The 20127-nt window shown below is 33.9% G+C and overlaps 1 protein-coding gene across 6 annotated transcripts in view; it reads left to right on the top strand.

Moving 5' to 3' along the window:
- The window catches only part of LOC106071713 (colorectal mutant cancer protein-like), an 89886-nt gene that overhangs the window by 35433 nt on the left and 34326 nt on the right, over positions 1 to 20127 (top strand). For all 6 annotated transcript variants that reach the window (XM_056011384.1, XM_056011379.1, XM_056011378.1 and 3 more), the window contains exons 5-8: positions 2439 to 2552; positions 10655 to 10803; positions 14563 to 14624; positions 19282 to 19427. In XM_056011384.1, coding sequence (XP_055867359.1) covers positions 2439 to 2552; positions 10655 to 10803; positions 14563 to 14624; positions 19282 to 19427 — 471 coding nt within the window. The remainder of the gene's footprint in view (positions 1 to 2438; positions 2553 to 10654; positions 10804 to 14562; positions 14625 to 19281; positions 19428 to 20127) is intronic.

The raw sequence follows: 20127 nt of genomic DNA, 5'->3' as shown, positions 1-20127 counted from the left end.
ACAGGACTATTGGATTGGACTTTCTGATGTGTGTAGGCCTCATCGGTTGAAAGAAGTTCTTTCTAAACATTGAAATCACCGGATGTGCTTGATGTTACACTTAGCCACGTCTTTACCTGAACGTAGCAGACGAGTCGTCATTCAAAATAGACATTTTATTGCTGTGCGCTCACATCTTCCGTTCTCACGTACAGCATAAACGTAATCTTTTATTTTTGTAAACTATTTCTGTTAATGATGCTTACCATAACAGAAAGTGGAACTCAAAATACAAGAAGAATACTTGATATTGTAGTATGTCTATACTAACTTCATTGTCTGTTGATCTAATCTCTGTCTAGCAGGGTTCCACGACATGCAGAACAAAAGTCCATATCCACATACTTCTTCCAGGTCAAACATCAATTTATACAACTGCATTATCAACGACAACTAAGTTGTTTAAGGTGCCCCCCCCCTCACTTTTTTTTTCTCTTCTTGTACTACAAGCATGTGTACCCCCCCCCCCCATCCCCACCTAGGTTCTGTGATCGCTTCACATGGCACAAAGTACTTGTAGGGAAGTACAGGTGGTAATGCTTGTGAGTCTAACAGACCTAGCCAGTTGTCTTGTGTTGTTTCTCTACTTCTAGACTTAGCCTATGTGTTTTTATTTTTTACTGCCAGAAAACATGGTAATAATTGAATCCATTGAAACCATCTATCCTGATTTCTAGCTAGTGGAAATTTAGATTCGTGATTTTTTATTTTTTTTAAAGGTTTTATACATTCTACAGAAATCTTTTTTTTTCTCCACTCACTCTGTCTCTCTTTCTTTCCACTAGATTCAATTCTTGAGTCATTAACTTTATTTTTTGTTTTGTTTTCAATAACATGAAACAAACAAAATTTAATAACTGCTGTTTTTATGTTGGTGTACAAACTTATGAGTGGTTCTGTGTGCTGGGGTACTCACACATGTTTTACACTAGAATGCAGCATGAACTGCATATTAATTTTTGTGTCAAAACAGTATGCATAGTTAGTTTGTAAACGTTTTTATTATGTAATTCTTTATGCATAGTTAACTTATAAAAGTTTATAATGCATAGTTAGCTTATAGAAGTTTATATTATGTCAAAACAATTTGCATTATTAGTTTATAAAGTGCATACTTTTGGAATAGTTGTCACACCTGAAAATATTTTATTATCATTTTAAACGTTTTTTTGTTACTATATTCATTTGACAATAACAGAAGACAAAGGTAATAATGTATCAATTTGTCACTAATTAGTATTAACAATCAAAATATAAAAAAATATGTAAAAAAAAAAAAAAAAGCAACTGCACATTTACATCCATCTATCTCAATATTTTCCTTTTTTTTTTATGTGAAACGAAATAAATTTTACAAAATATACAAGATTTTAAAATATTGATGGCAGGTGTAAGTTTCCATATATATAATTTTGAAACACCAGGTTAATTTTTGAAAGATCAAAAGTAGCTATTTCACCTATTTTAAGCCCCTTATATAGGAATTGGTGAAATCAAATTAACAAAAGCACTTTTTGTTTGTGAAATCTTATTGTGACAGGTCTCATACAAATAATTGGAGCTTTTCCCCACAGAGTTGCAAAAAATAGTAGTAATAGTAATAGGAAGTCTTAATGTGTGTACATAATGATCTCATGAACTCATATATAAAAAGACAATAATCAAGATACTATGGGATCCAGATGAAAGCCTACCACCCAGTTGTTAAGCTATCAACCTTACTACCCAGATGAAAGCCTTCCCCCCCCCCCCCCCAGTTGTTAAGCTATCAACCTTACTATCCAGATGAAAGCCTACCCCCTAGTTGTTAAGCTATCTACCTTAATACCCAGATGAAAACAACCTTACTACCCAAATGAAAGCCTACCCCCCCCACACACACCGTTGTTAAGCTATCAAACTTAATACCCAGATGAAAGCCTACCACCCTGATGTTACCCTACCATACTTTCACCCTATATACTCAAACCCTTGTTTGTTCTTAGTGTTGAACAATTTTAAAATAACTGTTTATTTAGACCATATGATATGGACGTCTGTATGTTGGCATAATTTTTTTTTAAAATCTAAGCAGAAACAGTACATCATAAATCTGCTTTTGATTGTATACAGAAGCTGAGATCATGTTTTAACAAGTAATTTTGTGTATCATTACATTACTTTTCTACCAACCAAGAAACATAGTCTCAAGTCTCAAGTTAGGTTTCCATGAAATTTAAGGTGTACTCAGGCATTTCTTCCCAAAATCTAGATGGCCCTTATATAAATACTAAGATGCACTCCATTGTATTTTTATCTGTCACTGCTGTCTGTTCTTCTTCTATGCTCCTTACTTTTGAAATAGAGATCTGTGCTCATTTGGTAGCATAAAATGTACATACTATTTGATGGGTCCACAGCTCCATGCTGCTGCACTGACTTCATTGAAAGGGGAAATATTTGAACTGAAGAATCATATAGTAAGGCTGGCTACAGAACAAAGTATGTTGGATGGTTGTCATACTCATAGACATGTAAGTCATTTGTTTAGTTCTCTATATTACTTGATTACTGGCATCAATGTACTTATGTATGGAAAATAAAATGCATTAAGAGGGGGGGAGAAAATTTGGTTATATTAGAAATATATTAGCTAGAAGAATTAAAAGCATGGGCTAGGAAAAAAAAAAAATATATATATAATATAGAATATCTAATGGTTGCCTAGAGATTTACATTAAGTCAACAAGTGGACTAAAACGTACACAAAATAATAATAAAAAAAAAAAACAGTCATACTACTGGCAACATGAAATTTGAAAACTATGTGTGCTGGTCTCGCAGTTGATTAGGTAAGGAAAACTGCAGTTACAAACAATTACAATTATAAAGCCCAAAGATTGTTTGAATTGAACACATACCATAAGCTCTGCATCCCTATGTCTCAAAGAGTTATCCTTGATTTAAGCATTGCCTAAAGAAAAAACCTCCCCTTCCCTAACTACACACAATATGTTTTTGAGTCCTCCATTGAAATGACTCTCCCCCTTTCCACTAATGTTTATGAGTGCTTTTAAAAATTATATATAAAAAAATGTATTATAAGATATTACGAGAAAATTGTTTTGAGGAAAATTAACTATCACTTTCGTTAGTTGTTTCATGTTCATGGAAAGTAATAACATATTAAGCTTTTTTTTTTGTCCACTCCAAATGGGAGAACTGGTGATGAGTGAATTAGAGAGTAAGGGCTTTGGCTTATTTATAGAGATTAATTGGAAGTAAATTAATGTAAATATTGTTGTAACCCTGCCTTGCACCAGTGTTTGAGGTGCGCACTAGTGATTGTAAACAGGAAGCCGCTAGAATGGAGGGAAGAACAGTGCATCAGGGATTGTGAAGAGTCTGAATGTTTGGGAAACTAAGAGGCCAACTTTTGTGCTGCCTGAAGTTGTAGTAGGGACCTGGAACGAAGCGGGGAAGGCTGTCGTTGGTCCACATTCGGGTTAAGTAGCAAAGGACTGGTATACTTAAAAGTAAGACTCTGAGGAAGCTGAAGGATGTTATGTGTTTTACTGTTTACCCTAGTGAATAAACACCTATATTTATTTCCTTTTTAACTGTGTTGAGTTACCTGCCTTTACATTGAGTGCCTAACCTAGAGTTGCAACAATATGTATTAGTTATAACAAATTAAAGCTCAAAGTTATGGATGGCAAATTATGTGCTGGGGCAACTTCTGTCCATCACATAATTTATAACAAGTTTACAAAGAGAGTTTGTGTTGCCACACAAACTCAGAGGTGGCCCCCATGGGAGACGTCATATTCGCAAGGAATATTCAAGACGTGATTTTGTTTTGATTGTTAAAAGTAATAATGTTTCAAAGATTCATTTAGCGTTGTAAAAAAAATAATTTTAAATGTAAAATCTCCCGCTGGTCGATGGAGGATGGCATCGAGGAGGGTATGAAACCGAGACCGTAGAGATAATCAGCACGACCAGGCATTGCTCTTAACCTAATGTCAAACTGGTTACAAACTAATAGCCTATTATTGATAATATACCTACACATTACGGAATGACAACTACCGGGTATGTACAATGTCAGAAGAGCGATTTTAAATAATCTTTTGGTATTGAGCATTTTTATTTAAATGGAACTAGAATGAGGATGTAGATCTACCTAAATTAAACGTCTAATTTAGCACTCTCAATATCTATATCTACTAGATCCAGATATAAAATATATATTTGGGATAATGTAATTTAGATAAGATTTATTATAAAAAAAAAACACTAGATAATCAATTAATAGGCTAATTGCATTATTAAATTTTAAAATAGTAGATTAGTTTTAGTATTTTATAACATTGCAATATTAACATATTGACAATCTAGACTTTAGAAGTAAAAATCTACACTTTAAGTCTAGAAATTATAATTATAGATCTTGATCTAGTCTAAATCATGGCTGTCTGGTAGTGCGGTTTGCACGCTGGACTGTCGTTTGGATTCATCGATGGTCCCAGGTTCAAATCCTGCCCGCTCCCATCCCCCGTTGTCCTGCGGGAGGTTTGGACTACAACTCTGAAGAAACATCCGAAACATGTAAAACAACAAACATTCTAAACTAGACCAAGAAATTCTAGATCTAGATTCTACAATGTTTTAATTAGAACTTAAATCTAAATCTTGTTTTAAAAATCTAGCTCTAGTGTAAAAATAAATCTAGCTCTAGTGTAAAAAATCTAGAATAGATCTAAATCTAGCTATTATGTCTTTTTAATATGCGAGTCACATTACGAGGTTTAATAAACATTACTATACCAAGTTGTTTTAGCATTTCATTTAAAGAATTTATTCCATATGACGTCAATGGAAAAAAATCCACTACGTCACACGGCCTAGTTAGACTAAAAAATATCATCTATACGAGCAGCTTCTCGAGGGTTCATAGACATTGGTGCACTGAGTGAGTTCTTTTAGCATTTCTTTTGATGGGCTAGTTAGACTAAATATGTATTAAAGACGCTTTTTTTTTTGTTTTGTCTATCAGTCTGTCTGTCCTTCATGTAAATTGCGAGAAAAAAAGACTTAAAGCTATTGAAAATCTGATTAAAATTTAATTTCCCTTTCGAAACATCGCATTAGTTTTAAGTTTCTATAATAGATTGTTCCCGATGTTTATATATTTATAGTGAGAGAAAATAAGAATTTCAGATTAATCAAATACCGTTAATTAAATTTGTGGGATGGTCTGTTATGAAAATTAGATGTACCATAGCCTTGTGGAAAGATTTTCAAACCATACTTTGGTGTTAGGAAGTTGTTTTCCATAAAAATCGGAACATAATATTAAGGATAATTAGATTTTCTAACGTTTTAGCTAGAAAGTTAAATGTAGTGTAAGAGAGAAGTGCGATTTTACATAAATAGAGTTAAAATATTTTTCATGAAAAATCTGGAACAACCAATTTTCGTAAATAAGAAAATTATTTTTTTTATTTACAAGAGGGATTTCAAACATTGATTAGTGTTATTAGATTTTTCATATAAAATTCGGATCATTTTTGGTGACGATTTGTAAGAAAATTAAGGTATTGTAGGTCGATTTCTTTTTCGAAACAAAATCCGGAACATTCTTTACTGATTAAACAACTTTTATTATGTTTCGGTAAGAAAATTAACTGTAAAATAAGTCTAAAAAGTGATTTTCAATAATCGTTTCTAGTAAATTACTTTCTTATTTTAAAATCCTGAACAACCTATTGTCAATTTAAAAAAAAAAAATAGTCATTTGGCATAAATTTGTTTTAAGTTAAAAATTCGGAACAATTGATATTGATAAATAAATTATAGTAACGAAGTGTCAAAGAATATAAGTGTAATGTTAGTCAATTATATGATTTCAAACAATCATTTGACATAATTTATTTTTTATAAAACAATATCCAGAACAACTTTATAGTTAATGAAATATAAATCAGTATAGATATTTTTATTTAGCATTTATATGCTATTTACATTAAAAAACCGGAACAATATATTAAAGATCATGTGTTTATTGCAACATTTAAGCATGGAAATAAAATGTAATATAAGTTAGAAGAGCAAAGAAATATTCGTTGGCATTCATTTGTTTTTCACAAAACAATCTATTATCTTAAAACTATTGCAATATTCCTGAATGAAAAATTAAAGGTTAACTCAGATTTACAATAGCCTTTAGTGTTATTTGTTAATCTAATCATGACGGACAGACCGACCAACAGACAATACGCACAAAATTATTTTTTTTAATTTGGATGGGGGGTGGGGGGTGGGGCACTAAACAAAAAATAAACAAAATCTGATTTTTTTAAAAAGTTTAAGGAATTGGTTTAGCACCACAACATGTTGTAACGTTACACTACTGCATGAAAGTCGCTGCATAAAAAGTCCATTTTAAAAAATGTGCGTAATATTTACATACAAATTGCATTATTAGCCTTTATAAACAAACAGAAATGTTTTCTTTTAATTTTAGCAGCTAGTTGACCAGAAAAAACACCTTGAACTATTATTTATATTTGTTGTAAACATTTCTTGTACATTTTATACATATATTTGTTTTACTGGTACTGAAAATACACAAAAATTGTCCATCTTCGTTAGCGTATTGTAACATTGCCTCCCTTACATATACGTAATTGTTTTAGAATTGGTGTATTTTTATGAAAAAAATCGCTTGCTTTTAGAGAACCAAAAGTAGCCATTGCACCTAAACTTTTCAAGCTGCATTTAATGGTGAAATAATATTTTTCATGTCTCTTCTAGTTTTCGAGATCTGAGTGTGACAGATGGACATTTTGCACAAACCTTATCAGCTTTTTTTCCCTTGCGGGGTAGCTAATAAAAATTTAAAATAATTTTTACACTTACATTGTAAATGTTAAACCTTTTAATACCAGTTGATTTTCTCTGTCACATGAACAAATGAAATGTTGAGGGGAAAATATTCTATAGTTTATTAACAATAATTTAAATTGTTTTTTTCTTTGTCAGGCAACTATCTAAAAATATGGATAACACAAAGGAATATTTCAGCAATTTAAAGATTAATTTTACATTGTAAAGTAATGAAACCAGACTCAGTTATTTCTAAATCTTTAAAATAAGTAGAGCTCTACTAGGGCTTGGTAATCCAGTGTCCCAAATTTAATATCTCCTGCTCAGAAAATTAGTGCAATGTTTTCAGTTCACATATTTGTTAAGATTTTTTTAAATCATAAAAGTTAGAAATGCTATCAGAATCAGTAAGATAGATGAATACCCCAGTTTACTCTTAAGTATAACTCCTTCCTGATCCAAACCAAATGATGAGATCAGTGGCGTAGCTACCAATGTGAGGGTGGTGCGGGCCGCACAGGGCACCAAGTGGAGAGGGGCACCAAAATTCCCCCAGTGTGTATTAATTTCCTATTTCCCTGAGCGTTTCAGTAAAAAACGACTAATTTGATGGACACGAACAAACATAAACTACTGTATTTAAAACATGAACTAACGATTTATAAACTAGTCATGTCGCTATTTTGTTTCATCTCATTTACTATTTCTTCCGTACAATGTAAAGCTATAGAACAGTTTAAATCTAATTTACTAGATTTATTTCGGACACACGGTACATGTTGTTACTACACTGATCAATGCTCTGTAATATAAAAAAGAAGAATAAGATTGGCCAACCTTTTTTTACTTTATTGTTTAGTCCATTAGTTTAATCTAGAGTCTAGATGGTGAAAATCTGTTACATATTGCGCATGCTGTTATTGTGTATGAAATAACTGAACAATTAAAATCAACAAAGAAAGATGAGACGGTTATCTTTGAATCCAGAAAAAAATGATGAGACCGACATCCTGAATGATGAAAAAGAATACTGCAGGTTCTAGAGACTAAAGGACAGCACACAAGCATGTCTTTAGCAAACTCCTCAAAAATTCATACTGAAGAAGCTGAACCATCAGACAGTGTAAACAATACAGAAAGCAGGATAATGAACTCTAGAGTGAACGACATTGGAGATTGGCCTGATGTCATCACAGATAATACTCGCATACACCTTCTCACTCAAGGATCTGAAACAGTTCAGCGTATGGACAGTCAATTCAGAGAGGTGTATAGACATCAAGAATCAGCAAAAGGAAAGGCTAGAAAGCTTCCAAAGGCTTGTTTTTTCCGGCAAATGTCAAACGGCGAGAAAGTTCTTAGAAAGTGGATGTGTTATTCGCCAAAAAAAGAATCCTTATTTTGCTTCCCCTGCATACTCTTCTCAACAAGATCAAGTACCAAATCTTCATTTAAATCCAAAGATGGATTCAATGATTGGTGGAGGTTATCCCCGAAAATAGAAAAACATGAGACCTGCAGAGCTCACATTCAGTCATCGCTTGCTTGGGGGGGGGGGGAGCTTGAAGTTCGCCTGAGAGTAGGGAACAGTATTGACAACAAGGCCCAAGATTTGATTATACAAGAGACGAAAACCTGGAGAGACTACCTGAAGAGAATCTTGGACATCATTCGTTTTCTCTCAAAACATGTCTCCACAGATACAAAATGAATTTATTACAATATTGGAGAATCACAATAAAAACAAATCATACAGCAAGTAAAACAAGCCAAATATTTCTCTATTATTTTTGACAGTACACCTGACATCTCAAGGCTGGATCAAACTTCCGAAATAAATTTTACGGTACGTGGTCATGGATAATGATGGGGTGCACGTTCGTGAGTCTTTTGTTGACTTCATCGACACAAAGGACAAGCATGCTGCTGAAATCGCTGAGATGATTCTAGAGAAACTGCGTTCGGATGGCTTAGACATAATGGACTGCAGGGGTCGAGGCTATGATAATGCTGTGGTCATGAAAGGTCAAAACTAAGGTGTCCAAAAACGTATTCTAGAAGTCAATCCCAAAGCACTATTCATTGCCTTCTCAAACCATTCTCTTAATTTAGCAGGAATTCGAGCTGCTGAAGCTGAAGTCAATTCGGTAACATTTTTTGGTACACTGGACTGTTTACACGCCTTTTTCTCAACTTCAACACACCGCTGAGATATCCTCATCAAAATAACCGGAACTAGCCATAAACGTTTAGTTGAGACCCGCTGGAGCGCCAGAAGAGAAGCCGTCTAGATGATTAGGGATACATTTTCTAAAATTATAGAAACTCTGGAGACTTTAACTAGCAGAGATGAAAATTTATTGGCTAGATCTGAAGCAGGTAGATTATTAGTTGCTATTCAGTCTTTTAATTTTCTCACCTATCTTGGATTTTTGGCTCCTGTATTAACTGAAATTAATGATACGCAAGTCTACCTTCAAAAACAAGGATTGTCTATTCGAGACTGCTCACTCAAACTAAAAAAAAATTAGAGACATTTTTTAGTAGTAATCGAGAGGCCATCGCTGAAGCCAGCATTACCTTTGCCGAAAGCGTGTGCTCAGATCTGAGAATCAGTACAGAACCTCAAAAACGTATTGGCCATAAGAAAAAGATGCATGGTGAGAAAAGTGAAGACTCTGTACTTACACACAAAGAAGAGCTACGAAGGGAAATTTATTCTACCTTGGACAGGATTGTTCAAGAAAGAATCACCCGATTCGAGCAACTTCATGATGTGGCAGATAGATATGAATTTTTGTCGCCTTCCCAGCAATTAAATCCTCAGGTCGAAATCAATCTCGATAGTACTCCTAGCGACGTTGATAAAAACGAATTTCTGCTGGAGCGAAAGAGGCTTCAACGGTTTGTCACAGTTTCATCAGAAGCCTCCGCACTTCCAAAACAAGGACCTGTTGAGCTTTTGAATTTTATAAAAAATATCAGCTAGATGGTTCAGTCCCGAATATCGTCATCATGATTCGCATATTTTTTACTGTTGCGGTAAGCGTCGCTACATGCGAGAGAAGTTTTTCCAAACTTAAACTGATCAAGAATTACTTGCGATCAACGATGACAAATTTACGACTCACTAATTTGGCCATTTTGTCCATTGAACAAGAGCTGGTGGAAAAAAATTGATAAAATTATTGATACTTTTGCCAGCAAGAAAGCGCGTAAAACTCACTGGTAGTATGTTTAAGTAAAAGTGATGTTTTGAATTAAAAATATCTGATTAATGAATACATATTATTTTGAACAAAAAAGTAAGGTTTTGCAATGTTATTATTTAGTTATCTTTTTTTTGTTGGGTGGGGGGGGGGGGGCATCAAGATGAGGTACCCCACCAGGCATCATATACTCTAGCTACGCCACTGGATGAGATACTATCCAAATACTAACAGCTGCATACATTGCCTCAAAATTTTGATTTTCTAACAATTTCTTACTCATTCACTGTATTTCTTTAAAGAACAAAATCATTATTACCCATCAAAATTTTGTTAGTATCAGTTGAAAGAAATAAAGGCTTTGGTTGTTTGGTTGTTGATGGACTTGGCAAAATAGATTAATTATTAATGTATAATTTTATCATATAATTGTCTGCATGTTATAACATTATTACATGTCCTTGTGATAGCCATATGGTTAATGTAGTACAAGTCTAATTTGTAATGTATAATCATCCACATCCTTCTAACTACAGATCCCAACTGACAATAAACTTGGTCCTGCAGACTTTGAAGACAGACTTGAAGAGTTGACCTCTAGGTATGAAGAGAGAATTATTGAACTTCATAGTGTTATTGCAGAGTTGAGGAAAAAAGTTGAAAGACATCAAATCAATGTCATCAGGTAAGATTGTTTTTATCATTTTATTTATATTTAATTTCATTATTCTATGATTTTTTTTTCTGATTTCATTTTAACCCACTGCTTTATAAAAAAGTAATTTAGTTAAATACAAAATAAAGAGACATTATTGTAATAAATGACAATGTGATATTCAAGAACTGTTTTTTTTTTTTTTTTTTTTTAGTTTTATATAATATAATATAACATAATATAACATCTTTATGGCCGAGTTACATGCAATCTAACTTGCACTTCTGGCTCTGACTCTAAATCTGCATTTCAAGCTTTGGGGTGGATGAAGACTGACATTCCATTGATACATAAAAGCTTAACTCTTTTAGAGCCAATAACATCTGAAGATAGAGATGTCACCTTCATCTGGGTCCCCTTCCATCTGGGCATAGAGGGAAATTAAATAGCAGACAGAGAAGCAAAGAGTGCCTTAAATCGAGCTGTGTCAGGAACCCAAATTCCCTGCTCAGACCTGAGACAGAGTATAGCCTCTACCACCTACAGAGAGTGGCAGGATCGGTGGGAGGCTGAAACCCATAACAAGCTTAGATGAGTTGTGACGGATGTCAGTTGGCAGTCCATGTCTAAAGGTTTGACAAATCGTGGAAGCACGACCATGTCCAGACTTAGGATTGGCCATACCTACATTACACACTCATTGTGCTAAAGAGAGAAGAGCCCTCACTGTGTGAGTACTGTCATTCTTATCTCACCATAGAACATATCCTTCATTGCCCCAGATACCAGGATATTAGAGGGAATTGTTTTGGAGCAGACAACTTTTGTTGGTTATGTTGACCCTGGGAAAATACCGGAGATGGGGTTGACAACCAAAGTTATGAAAGTTTGATTTGATATAGGGCAAAGTAATTATCTATATTATAAAGTAGAATGTGTGGTGTATGTATGTATGCATGGATGTATGTTACTTATAGACATCAAAACCGCTTGACCAATCTTGATAAAACTAGGCAGGAATGTTCCTTGGGTACCAACTTAGACCGTAGTGTATGTATTGTAGCCCTAAAACAAACTTAAGACCCTCAAAAAAAAATAAAGTTGTCCGACTCTATTACAGCTATAGTATTTTATGGATCTAGGCCATATCTACAATGTTGACATGAGAAAAGATAGAAAGGATTTAGACCTAGATCTAATTTTAAGAAATACACTTTGCGCAGATAGTTTTTTACTTTGACACATGAAAATACAAAAGAAGATCCATTGATTTCATTATATAATAAAATTAACCTTCAATTTTGTGTTTCAAAAGCATTTTTTACATTAATTAGTTCCTTATATCTGTGATTACAGATTTCCTGACGAACATTCTTTCATTAGACAATACCGTAATGAATCGCGTACTAAATATTAATTCGTTTAATTGTTTACTTTATAATCCCATCCCTAGATCTAAAACTCTAATTCAACACTAAGATGATAAAACTTCTCTTCGCACAGATAGTTTTATACTTTAACACATAAACATATTAATTAAAGTTCATTCACTTTTTATTTTGATCAAATAAACATTCAAATTTGGTTTTCTAAAGCTACATACATTTACGAAAGCCACGAAGCCGAGTTGAGATAGGCCTAGATCTATATTCATTCATGAATCGCGTACTAAAAATTATTTCGTTTAATTCTTCACTTTATAATCCCATTCATTTAACAAAGCTATCGCTCTTTTCGTTTTTAATAGATAAGAATGTATCGACCTCGGGTAAACCCATTTTTGCAAAACTAATTTTATTTTCGTAACGAAAGAGAAATTACATGAAAGGATTATTAGCTAAGTTTAACATACATCTAAATCCAATCCACTAGATTATTCAAAAGCATTTTTTACATAAATTAGTTCCTGATATCTGTGACTACAGATTTCCTGGCGAACATTATTTCATTAGACATTACCAATGGTTACACATTAACACATCTCTCTACTGAGTCTATTCCTAGGCCTAGGTCTAAAACTCTTATTGAACTCTAAGATGATAAAACTTCTTTTCGCAAAGATAGTTTTGTGCTTTAACACATAAATGTACTAATTATTGTCCATTCATTTCATATTTTAATCAAATTAACATTCAAATTTGTTTTTCTAAAGCATTTTAATTCATTCGTTCGCTGTTCGCTAAAGCTGCGTAGCCGTGTTGAGATAGGCCTATATTCATTCATGAAAAAAGGTCACGCATGCACAGCACAGAATGAACTCTATAAAAGCCAATGTTTAACTCTAGATTAGTGTAGATTTAATAGATTTAGATCTATGTCTACCTCAATATATACTTTATACTTTATACACATGAACATACAAAATTTAGTCTATTCATCTCAAATTTTAATCAAATATATGTAGGCCTACAAGCAAATGTTTTAATTTGAAAAAAAAAAAAAAAGATTTAAGCCTATTAGCTATTTTGATTTGATAGCTTCATTCACACTATTTTTATATTGACACATTTGCTTTACTTATTACATTATTATTTCGTTTAATTGTTTACAAAACACTCTCAGTGACTATATCAACAGTAATGCGCAAATAAAGACCCGCGGGTCGCGGGTAACATATGTCTAGTAAATATATATTTACGACAGATTTTTATTAAATTATATAAATTTTTACTTTTTGAGCTATGAATGGACCTTATTATAACATTTAGATCTTGATCTATAAAGGGGAGGTTTTATGGGCAAAACATGGCCTAAATTGTGCCGATGTGCCAAAAACCCAAAATATCAAATTATCATATCAAAGTTTGTATTTGAATAAACCTTTAATTGTAATTTTACATGTCTGGTTAAGTATAAGTTCACTAACCAGTAACTTATAAGTGCATGGTAACTTCCCACTAACCAGTAACTTATAAGTGCATGGTAACTTCCAATTTTCAGTAGTCAAAATTGGTTTTTAAAAGTAGTTTCTGTGCAAAACTGCTGTCATTAACAGATTCCTTCTGAGGGCTTTTGCCAATGTGAAGCATTACTTTGAATAACATCAGTAAGCCTGAGAAGGAACCATGATGCATGATCCCTTTATATAAGGCCCATTTATCTTAGTTATCTGGAGACTAGACCAAGAACTGATAATGAAAAAAAAAAATGTCACTGTGCATGTATGTTAAGTGGGAGAGAAGACTAGTTTGTGTTAACTGGTCTTCCTAGCAGACTGTTTCATGAGAGGAGAAAAAGTAAGATATTTTATACTTATCAGCTAAAACTCATGGGCCAAAGAGTGTATTTAGGACCGGATAACTAATTAGTAATAATGGCTGTCCCTAGAAGCTTGTTTCCTGGGAGGAACAATGAAAATAAGGGCTACTAGAATTCATGAGACAAAAATGTGTGTGTGGGGGGGAATTCTTTGAAGGATACCAAAAAAAACACCAAAAAAAACAACAGTGCTCTGGTTTAAAAACAAATCAACATGTACAAACTATTTCAATGTAGTGAAGCACAGTTGTCGACTATAATAAATATTATGATTGATGATAGAATTTCATATTTTTATGCGTATTGACACATTCTAAACTTACAAAGACAATAAATATATTACTTTTTGTAAATATTTTTCTTATCATCTGAAAATACCTTTATTATCAAAATTAAAATAGCTATTATATAAATAAATTCAGACAATATTTGCATTTTTTAAAATGTCTTGTTTGTAAAGTATTTATAATCATCCACTACACTTACATCTAAATTTAAATTCATATTTTATCAATGTATTTCCCCTGGTAGAGAGGAAGATGAATATGAAGAATCAGATCAAGGGCAAAGTGTGGATGGAGAGAGCAGTAAAGGTTGGTAGCTAAACAATGATGCATTTTAGATGTGTTCAATGTTATGGTAGACTAATGCTGATTTTGATTATTAGGGGTGCACCGGATAGTCGCTGCGGCTTCTGCCGAATATTCAACATTTTTTCACTATTTGGCAATATTCAGCTCCGGCCGAATAACACTACTGGATAGTTAAAAGTACACATATTTAATATGCATAAAGTGGACCTTGTTCCATTAATGTCTGTTGTAGAATGTATTAATGTTTATATTAAAACAAAATAATGTACTTAAAAATAGAGCCTTTATGAATATGCACCAAACATCGTTTATTATAAAGATAAGGCATGTTAATATAAATACAAATGAAACTTTACATCATAAATGTGCTTTATATACAGAGCAGCAATGGCTGGAACATTTTTTCAATTTGTCTTGACCTTTGAGTTGGTTAGTTAACATGTTAAAATGTTACATTCCTTGATTACGTCATGCTGACCAGACGTCTGTCTAGCTGTGCGGGTATATCTCCAGAGGTAGAGATGAACAACTCCCACCCCCTTTTTATTAGTTTAGTCCATCACATTGAGTTTATTTATAGATAGGTGACCACAAGTTAAATAGGATGGACGTAGGTTTAATGTCAGGGTATTGACACTCTCTAGAGGTCACACCTTTCGAGGGAACTGAGTTTGTTTACTTGGTAGAAAATCTTTATTAAGGGGGCTGGACTACAAGAGCCACACCTCTAATAGGGTAACCAGGTATATTTCCAGAGGTATAGATGAACAACTCCCACCCCCTTTTGTTTGTTTAGTCCATCACATTGAGTTCATTGATTGACAGGTGACCACAAGTCAGATATATCAGACTTTCTGATAGGGAGAGAACAAACTGTAATAATAAATGGCTCTAAATCAACACCGATAACAGTAAACTCAGGTGTACCTCAAGGTACAGTCTTGGGTCCACTACTATTTTTAATTTACATAAATGATTTACCAAATTGCATTAGTTCAGGAACAAAAGTCAGATTATTTGCAGACGATTGCATAATATATAGAACAATAAAAACAACACAAGACACAGATATTTTACAAAGAGAATTAGATGAATTACAGAAATGGAAATCAAATTGGAGCTTGTCTTTCCACCCAGAAAAATGTCAGTTGTTAAGAGTAACAAAAAAACTAAAACAAATTAATTCCACTTATCTTATTCATGGCAAACCAGTAACACAGACTAAAAACGCAAAATACCTAGGTGTTATAATAAATGAAAAACTTTCATGGAATCCACATATTGATGAAACTATAAAAAAATCAAACAAAGCATTAGGATTTATTAAAAGAAATTTCTATAAATCAAATAAGAACATAAAATTAAAATGTTATTTAACCTTGGTTAGGCCAATAATAGAATATGCATCCTCCGTTTGGGACCCCTCAACTCAAGAAAACATTAAGAAACTGGAACAGACACAAAATAGAGCAGTGAGATACATAACAAATGAATATTCACATTTGACTAGAGTAACACCTTTAGTAAAATCACTAAATTTAGAAAGCCTTCAGGAAAGAAGACTCAAAAATAAAGTAGCAATTACACATAAAACACTGAACCATAATCTTCAAATACAAAAACAAAATTTAATAAAATACCCAGAAAGACACAAAGATAAAGGCACATTCCTCGTCCCATATGCTAGGACAAATTTGTACAAATACTCCTTCTTCCCTAGTGCTATTAGAGCATGGAATGAGCTAGCCAGGAAAACCAGTGACTTGGCAGAATTTAAGTCATTGGTTAATATGCATGACCAGGTTGTTGGTCTGAAATTCATGAACACATACATCCAACCACTATACAAGGCAGATTGCACTTTACTTATGATTTACATTAGTAATTAGTTAAATATATACTAAAATATTTTATATTGACCCTCCCACACACATCCTTTACAGTTGGTGGCATCTTAATTTGTGATAGGCCTATCTGGTTATAAATACTGTTAAGCTTGAATAAATCAATCAGTAACAGAGTTTAAAACAATAAGGTATATAAAAGGAAAAAAAATAATACCAACCAATATAGGTATGTTATTTAACAGTTTCGTAAAATGTTCAGCAACACAAGCTATTTACAAGACACTTAGGTATTCGGCTCCGGCCGAATATCAAATTTTAGTATCCTGTCATAACCGGCTCCGGCTGAATATAAAAAGTACTATCCAGTGCACCCTTAATCATTATTAGTTTGGTCTATCTTGGAAGCACTATATCAGCAAACGCCAACCTAGATGATGAGGTCGACTTCAGTATTGTTCTGCCAGTGCTGCTTCTGGCAGACTTCAAGAACAAGTGTGGCAACAGAGAGGACTCAGCATATCCATAAAACTGAAAGTCTACAGTGCTGTAGTTTTCCCGTCACTCCTATATGCGTCAAAGTCCTGGACCCTATACTCCCACCACACAAAAAGGCTAAACTCCTTCCATCTACTCTGTCTAAGGAGTATCCATAAGGTAAGGTGCTTTGGTCTGACCACATACCAGACACAGAAATTTTAAAGCTGTCCAACATGCACAGTATCAATGCTACAGTAAAAAGGTCCCAACTTCGATGGGTGGGACACGTAGTCCGCATGCCAGACGATCGCCTTCCCAAGCAACTTCTGTACGGAGAGTTGTGTGCAGGAAAGCGCTCCCAAGGAGGCCAATACAAGCTCTACAGACACACTCTCAAGAGCTCCTTCAAAGAATGCGATATCGACATCCACGGCTGGGAAGCACTAGCTCTCGATCGCTCCTCATGGTGAGAAGCTGTGAGTCTCAAAGTCTCAGGATTTGAAGCAAAAAGAGTGGCCAGGGCGAAAGAGTGCCGGATCAACAAAAAGCTGAGAGAAGAAGCAGGCCTATCTGCAACTGACATAACCCACCCATGCCACATATGCGGCCGGCTTTTTACAGCGAGGATTGGACTTTACAGCCATCTTCTGGTGTGTTCACTAACTGGGTTATATGACCCCTCCTTAGCCCTCCTTGTGGGTCTGTCTTGTCGGCATCAGTCTTGAAGACATTCATGTTATGCTTATATAAATCAATGTATCTTAAGAGTTGACATCCTGCAGTTCACAATACAATATATTTTGTGGTAGTCGACCCTATGTCATTTGGCCAGGCCAGTCAAGGCAGCTATGGCTGATAATAGTATGGCTATCTTGGCATCTAGTTCATTGCAAGACTTCCTTGTTAATGGTTTTATTAAACAGCCTTGACACAACAAAAGTGTCAGAAATGAAAATTTAGGCAAATTCACACTAGCTCCAGCTTGAATAGCTTGACCAGTCTGTAGCTGAGGCACAAAAACTTCAGCCCCTTAGTTGACAAAAGTTGTCATCATTGTGTTATGAGTAAAACATTGATTTATTCTTGAAGTTTGACATACACAGTTGCATAATTCTCTTGATAAAAAAAATTATGAAATATTGAAAAGCTAGACAAATAGAAACATATTTTTTTACAATTTTTACATGTTATTTAAATTGTGGCAAAAACTCAAATTTAAACTATTTTTAAATTTGATATATCAGTGTAGAAAACAAAACCAGGAAAGCCTCCATTAACACAATGTGTGTTAATATTTTGAAAACACATTAATATATTAAAAAGTGTTGAAACTCTAAGCTTAAATGTTGTGATTTGATGTGACTCTCATCATCATCTTTCCTTTGAGTTCCTCATGGAACATAGGACCTCAGTAAAAACATGCCACTCTTCACAGTCTCTTGCAAATTTTTTAATGGCTTCCCAGTTTTTTCCTGTCCTCTCAGCTTCATCTAGTATACGGCATCGCCATGTTCTTTTTGGTATTCCTCTACGTCTTGTTCCCTGGGGGGTTCCACTCCAAGGCCTGTCTAGCTCTGTTGTTGGTATCTTTCTAATGGTGTGACCAATCCATCTCTACTTCCTCTCTAACATCTGCATCTCTATATTTTTCTGTCCACTCATCTCCCACAGTTTTTCTTTTCTACTTTGTCGTACCAGTGTTGCTTCCATTGTTCTCCATGTATCAGAACTGTTTCTCATATATTAGTGGATAAATCATTGAAAGACTCACAGACTTTAGGTGATACAGCAAAACTTAACAATAATCATTACAAACAAACTTAGCTACTCTTAAACTCTTAGTTCTTATATGAGAATCTCTATTAATAAGCCTGGTTTGTTGGGTTAAATAAAATATTTCTAAAGCAAATTTTTTTTTTTTCCTTTGCCTGTGTGTGAGATAGAAGTAATGTTCTTGATGTTCTTGCTCTAATCTTTAATACCTAATTACCTTAAAGTAAACAACAAACAAATTTGAGACATATAACTGGATTCTCAGACCATAGACCAAGTAGATAGTTGTATATACCTTGGGAATGTAGTCAGTGTATCAGGTGGAACAGATGAAGACATTAAATGTCATATAAATCTAGCTAAAACCAACCTGGAAATTTCCTCACATCTCAAACAAAACTAAAATAAGAATCTTTAACTCTAATGTCAGTCCTACTGTACGGTTCTGAAACATGGAAAACAACTGAAGCAACAAAAAAAAAATAATTGTGACTCTTTAAAAATTATTAATTGTGAAGACAAATTATAGACAACAAATGTTTCAAATGTATACATTCTAGATGAAAACCATGAAATCAACCAAGAGTTCAGTCGTGTTGTGTCAGAGATACAAAGCACCATGGCCAACAAACCCCTACCAACAGGTCAGTGTTCTGATGGATTGATGGGAATAAGTTATACAGCGGAGGAGACTGAGGACAAAAAGGTATCTCACTTTTGATCCAAGTTTTTAAGTTGAAATGATTTACTGTATATTGGGAACATCTTTTAAAAAAACATATTTTACTAACCAATGTCATTCTATGGAGTCTACAACTTGTTTGCATGTCTTGGTCTGGATATGGTCCATGAACATCACTGATGTAAATAATTCCACTACTCCATGGTTCAAAACATTGCTGAGTCCATGTACTAACATATTTTACTTGTACTTGTGTACTTCTTTCGAATAAGATTAATAGAGAGCATTATGCACGAATAAGCAATCAAAAATTTCATTCTATCAAAAGAAAAAATGAATAAAATAACAGTAGTGATTTAAAAAAAAAAAAAGAAAGCTCTCATCCAAGTTTCAAGAAAGACAATGCCCTTTACAAGTTATCCCCAAGATAACCAATGGATGATTTTTGCCTCATCATCATCATCATCATCATCAAACTCCATTTGAGTGAGGGCTTGAGAGGCTTGAATCCTCTCTTGCAAAACAAAAGCCCTGGACAGAAACCCTGCTGTTTTGCATAGTGCAAACATTTCACCTTCCCTGCAGAGGGTGCACCCTAAATTAAAATTTGGCCATAGCCATGAGAAAAATGAGTTAACAGGACAGTTACCTGTCCTGCTATTATAGCTTGCTCAGGCCTGGATAGCCTCCACAACAGGAAAGTGTGGTCACTGCGCCTCATGCG

This window comes from Biomphalaria glabrata, chromosome 14 (genome assembly GCF_947242115.1).
Source record: "Biomphalaria glabrata chromosome 14, xgBioGlab47.1, whole genome shotgun sequence".
In the NCBI taxonomy this organism is placed as follows: Eukaryota; Metazoa; Mollusca; class Gastropoda; family Planorbidae; genus Biomphalaria; species Biomphalaria glabrata.
This window is presented reverse-complemented; position numbering and strand designations above follow the sequence as displayed.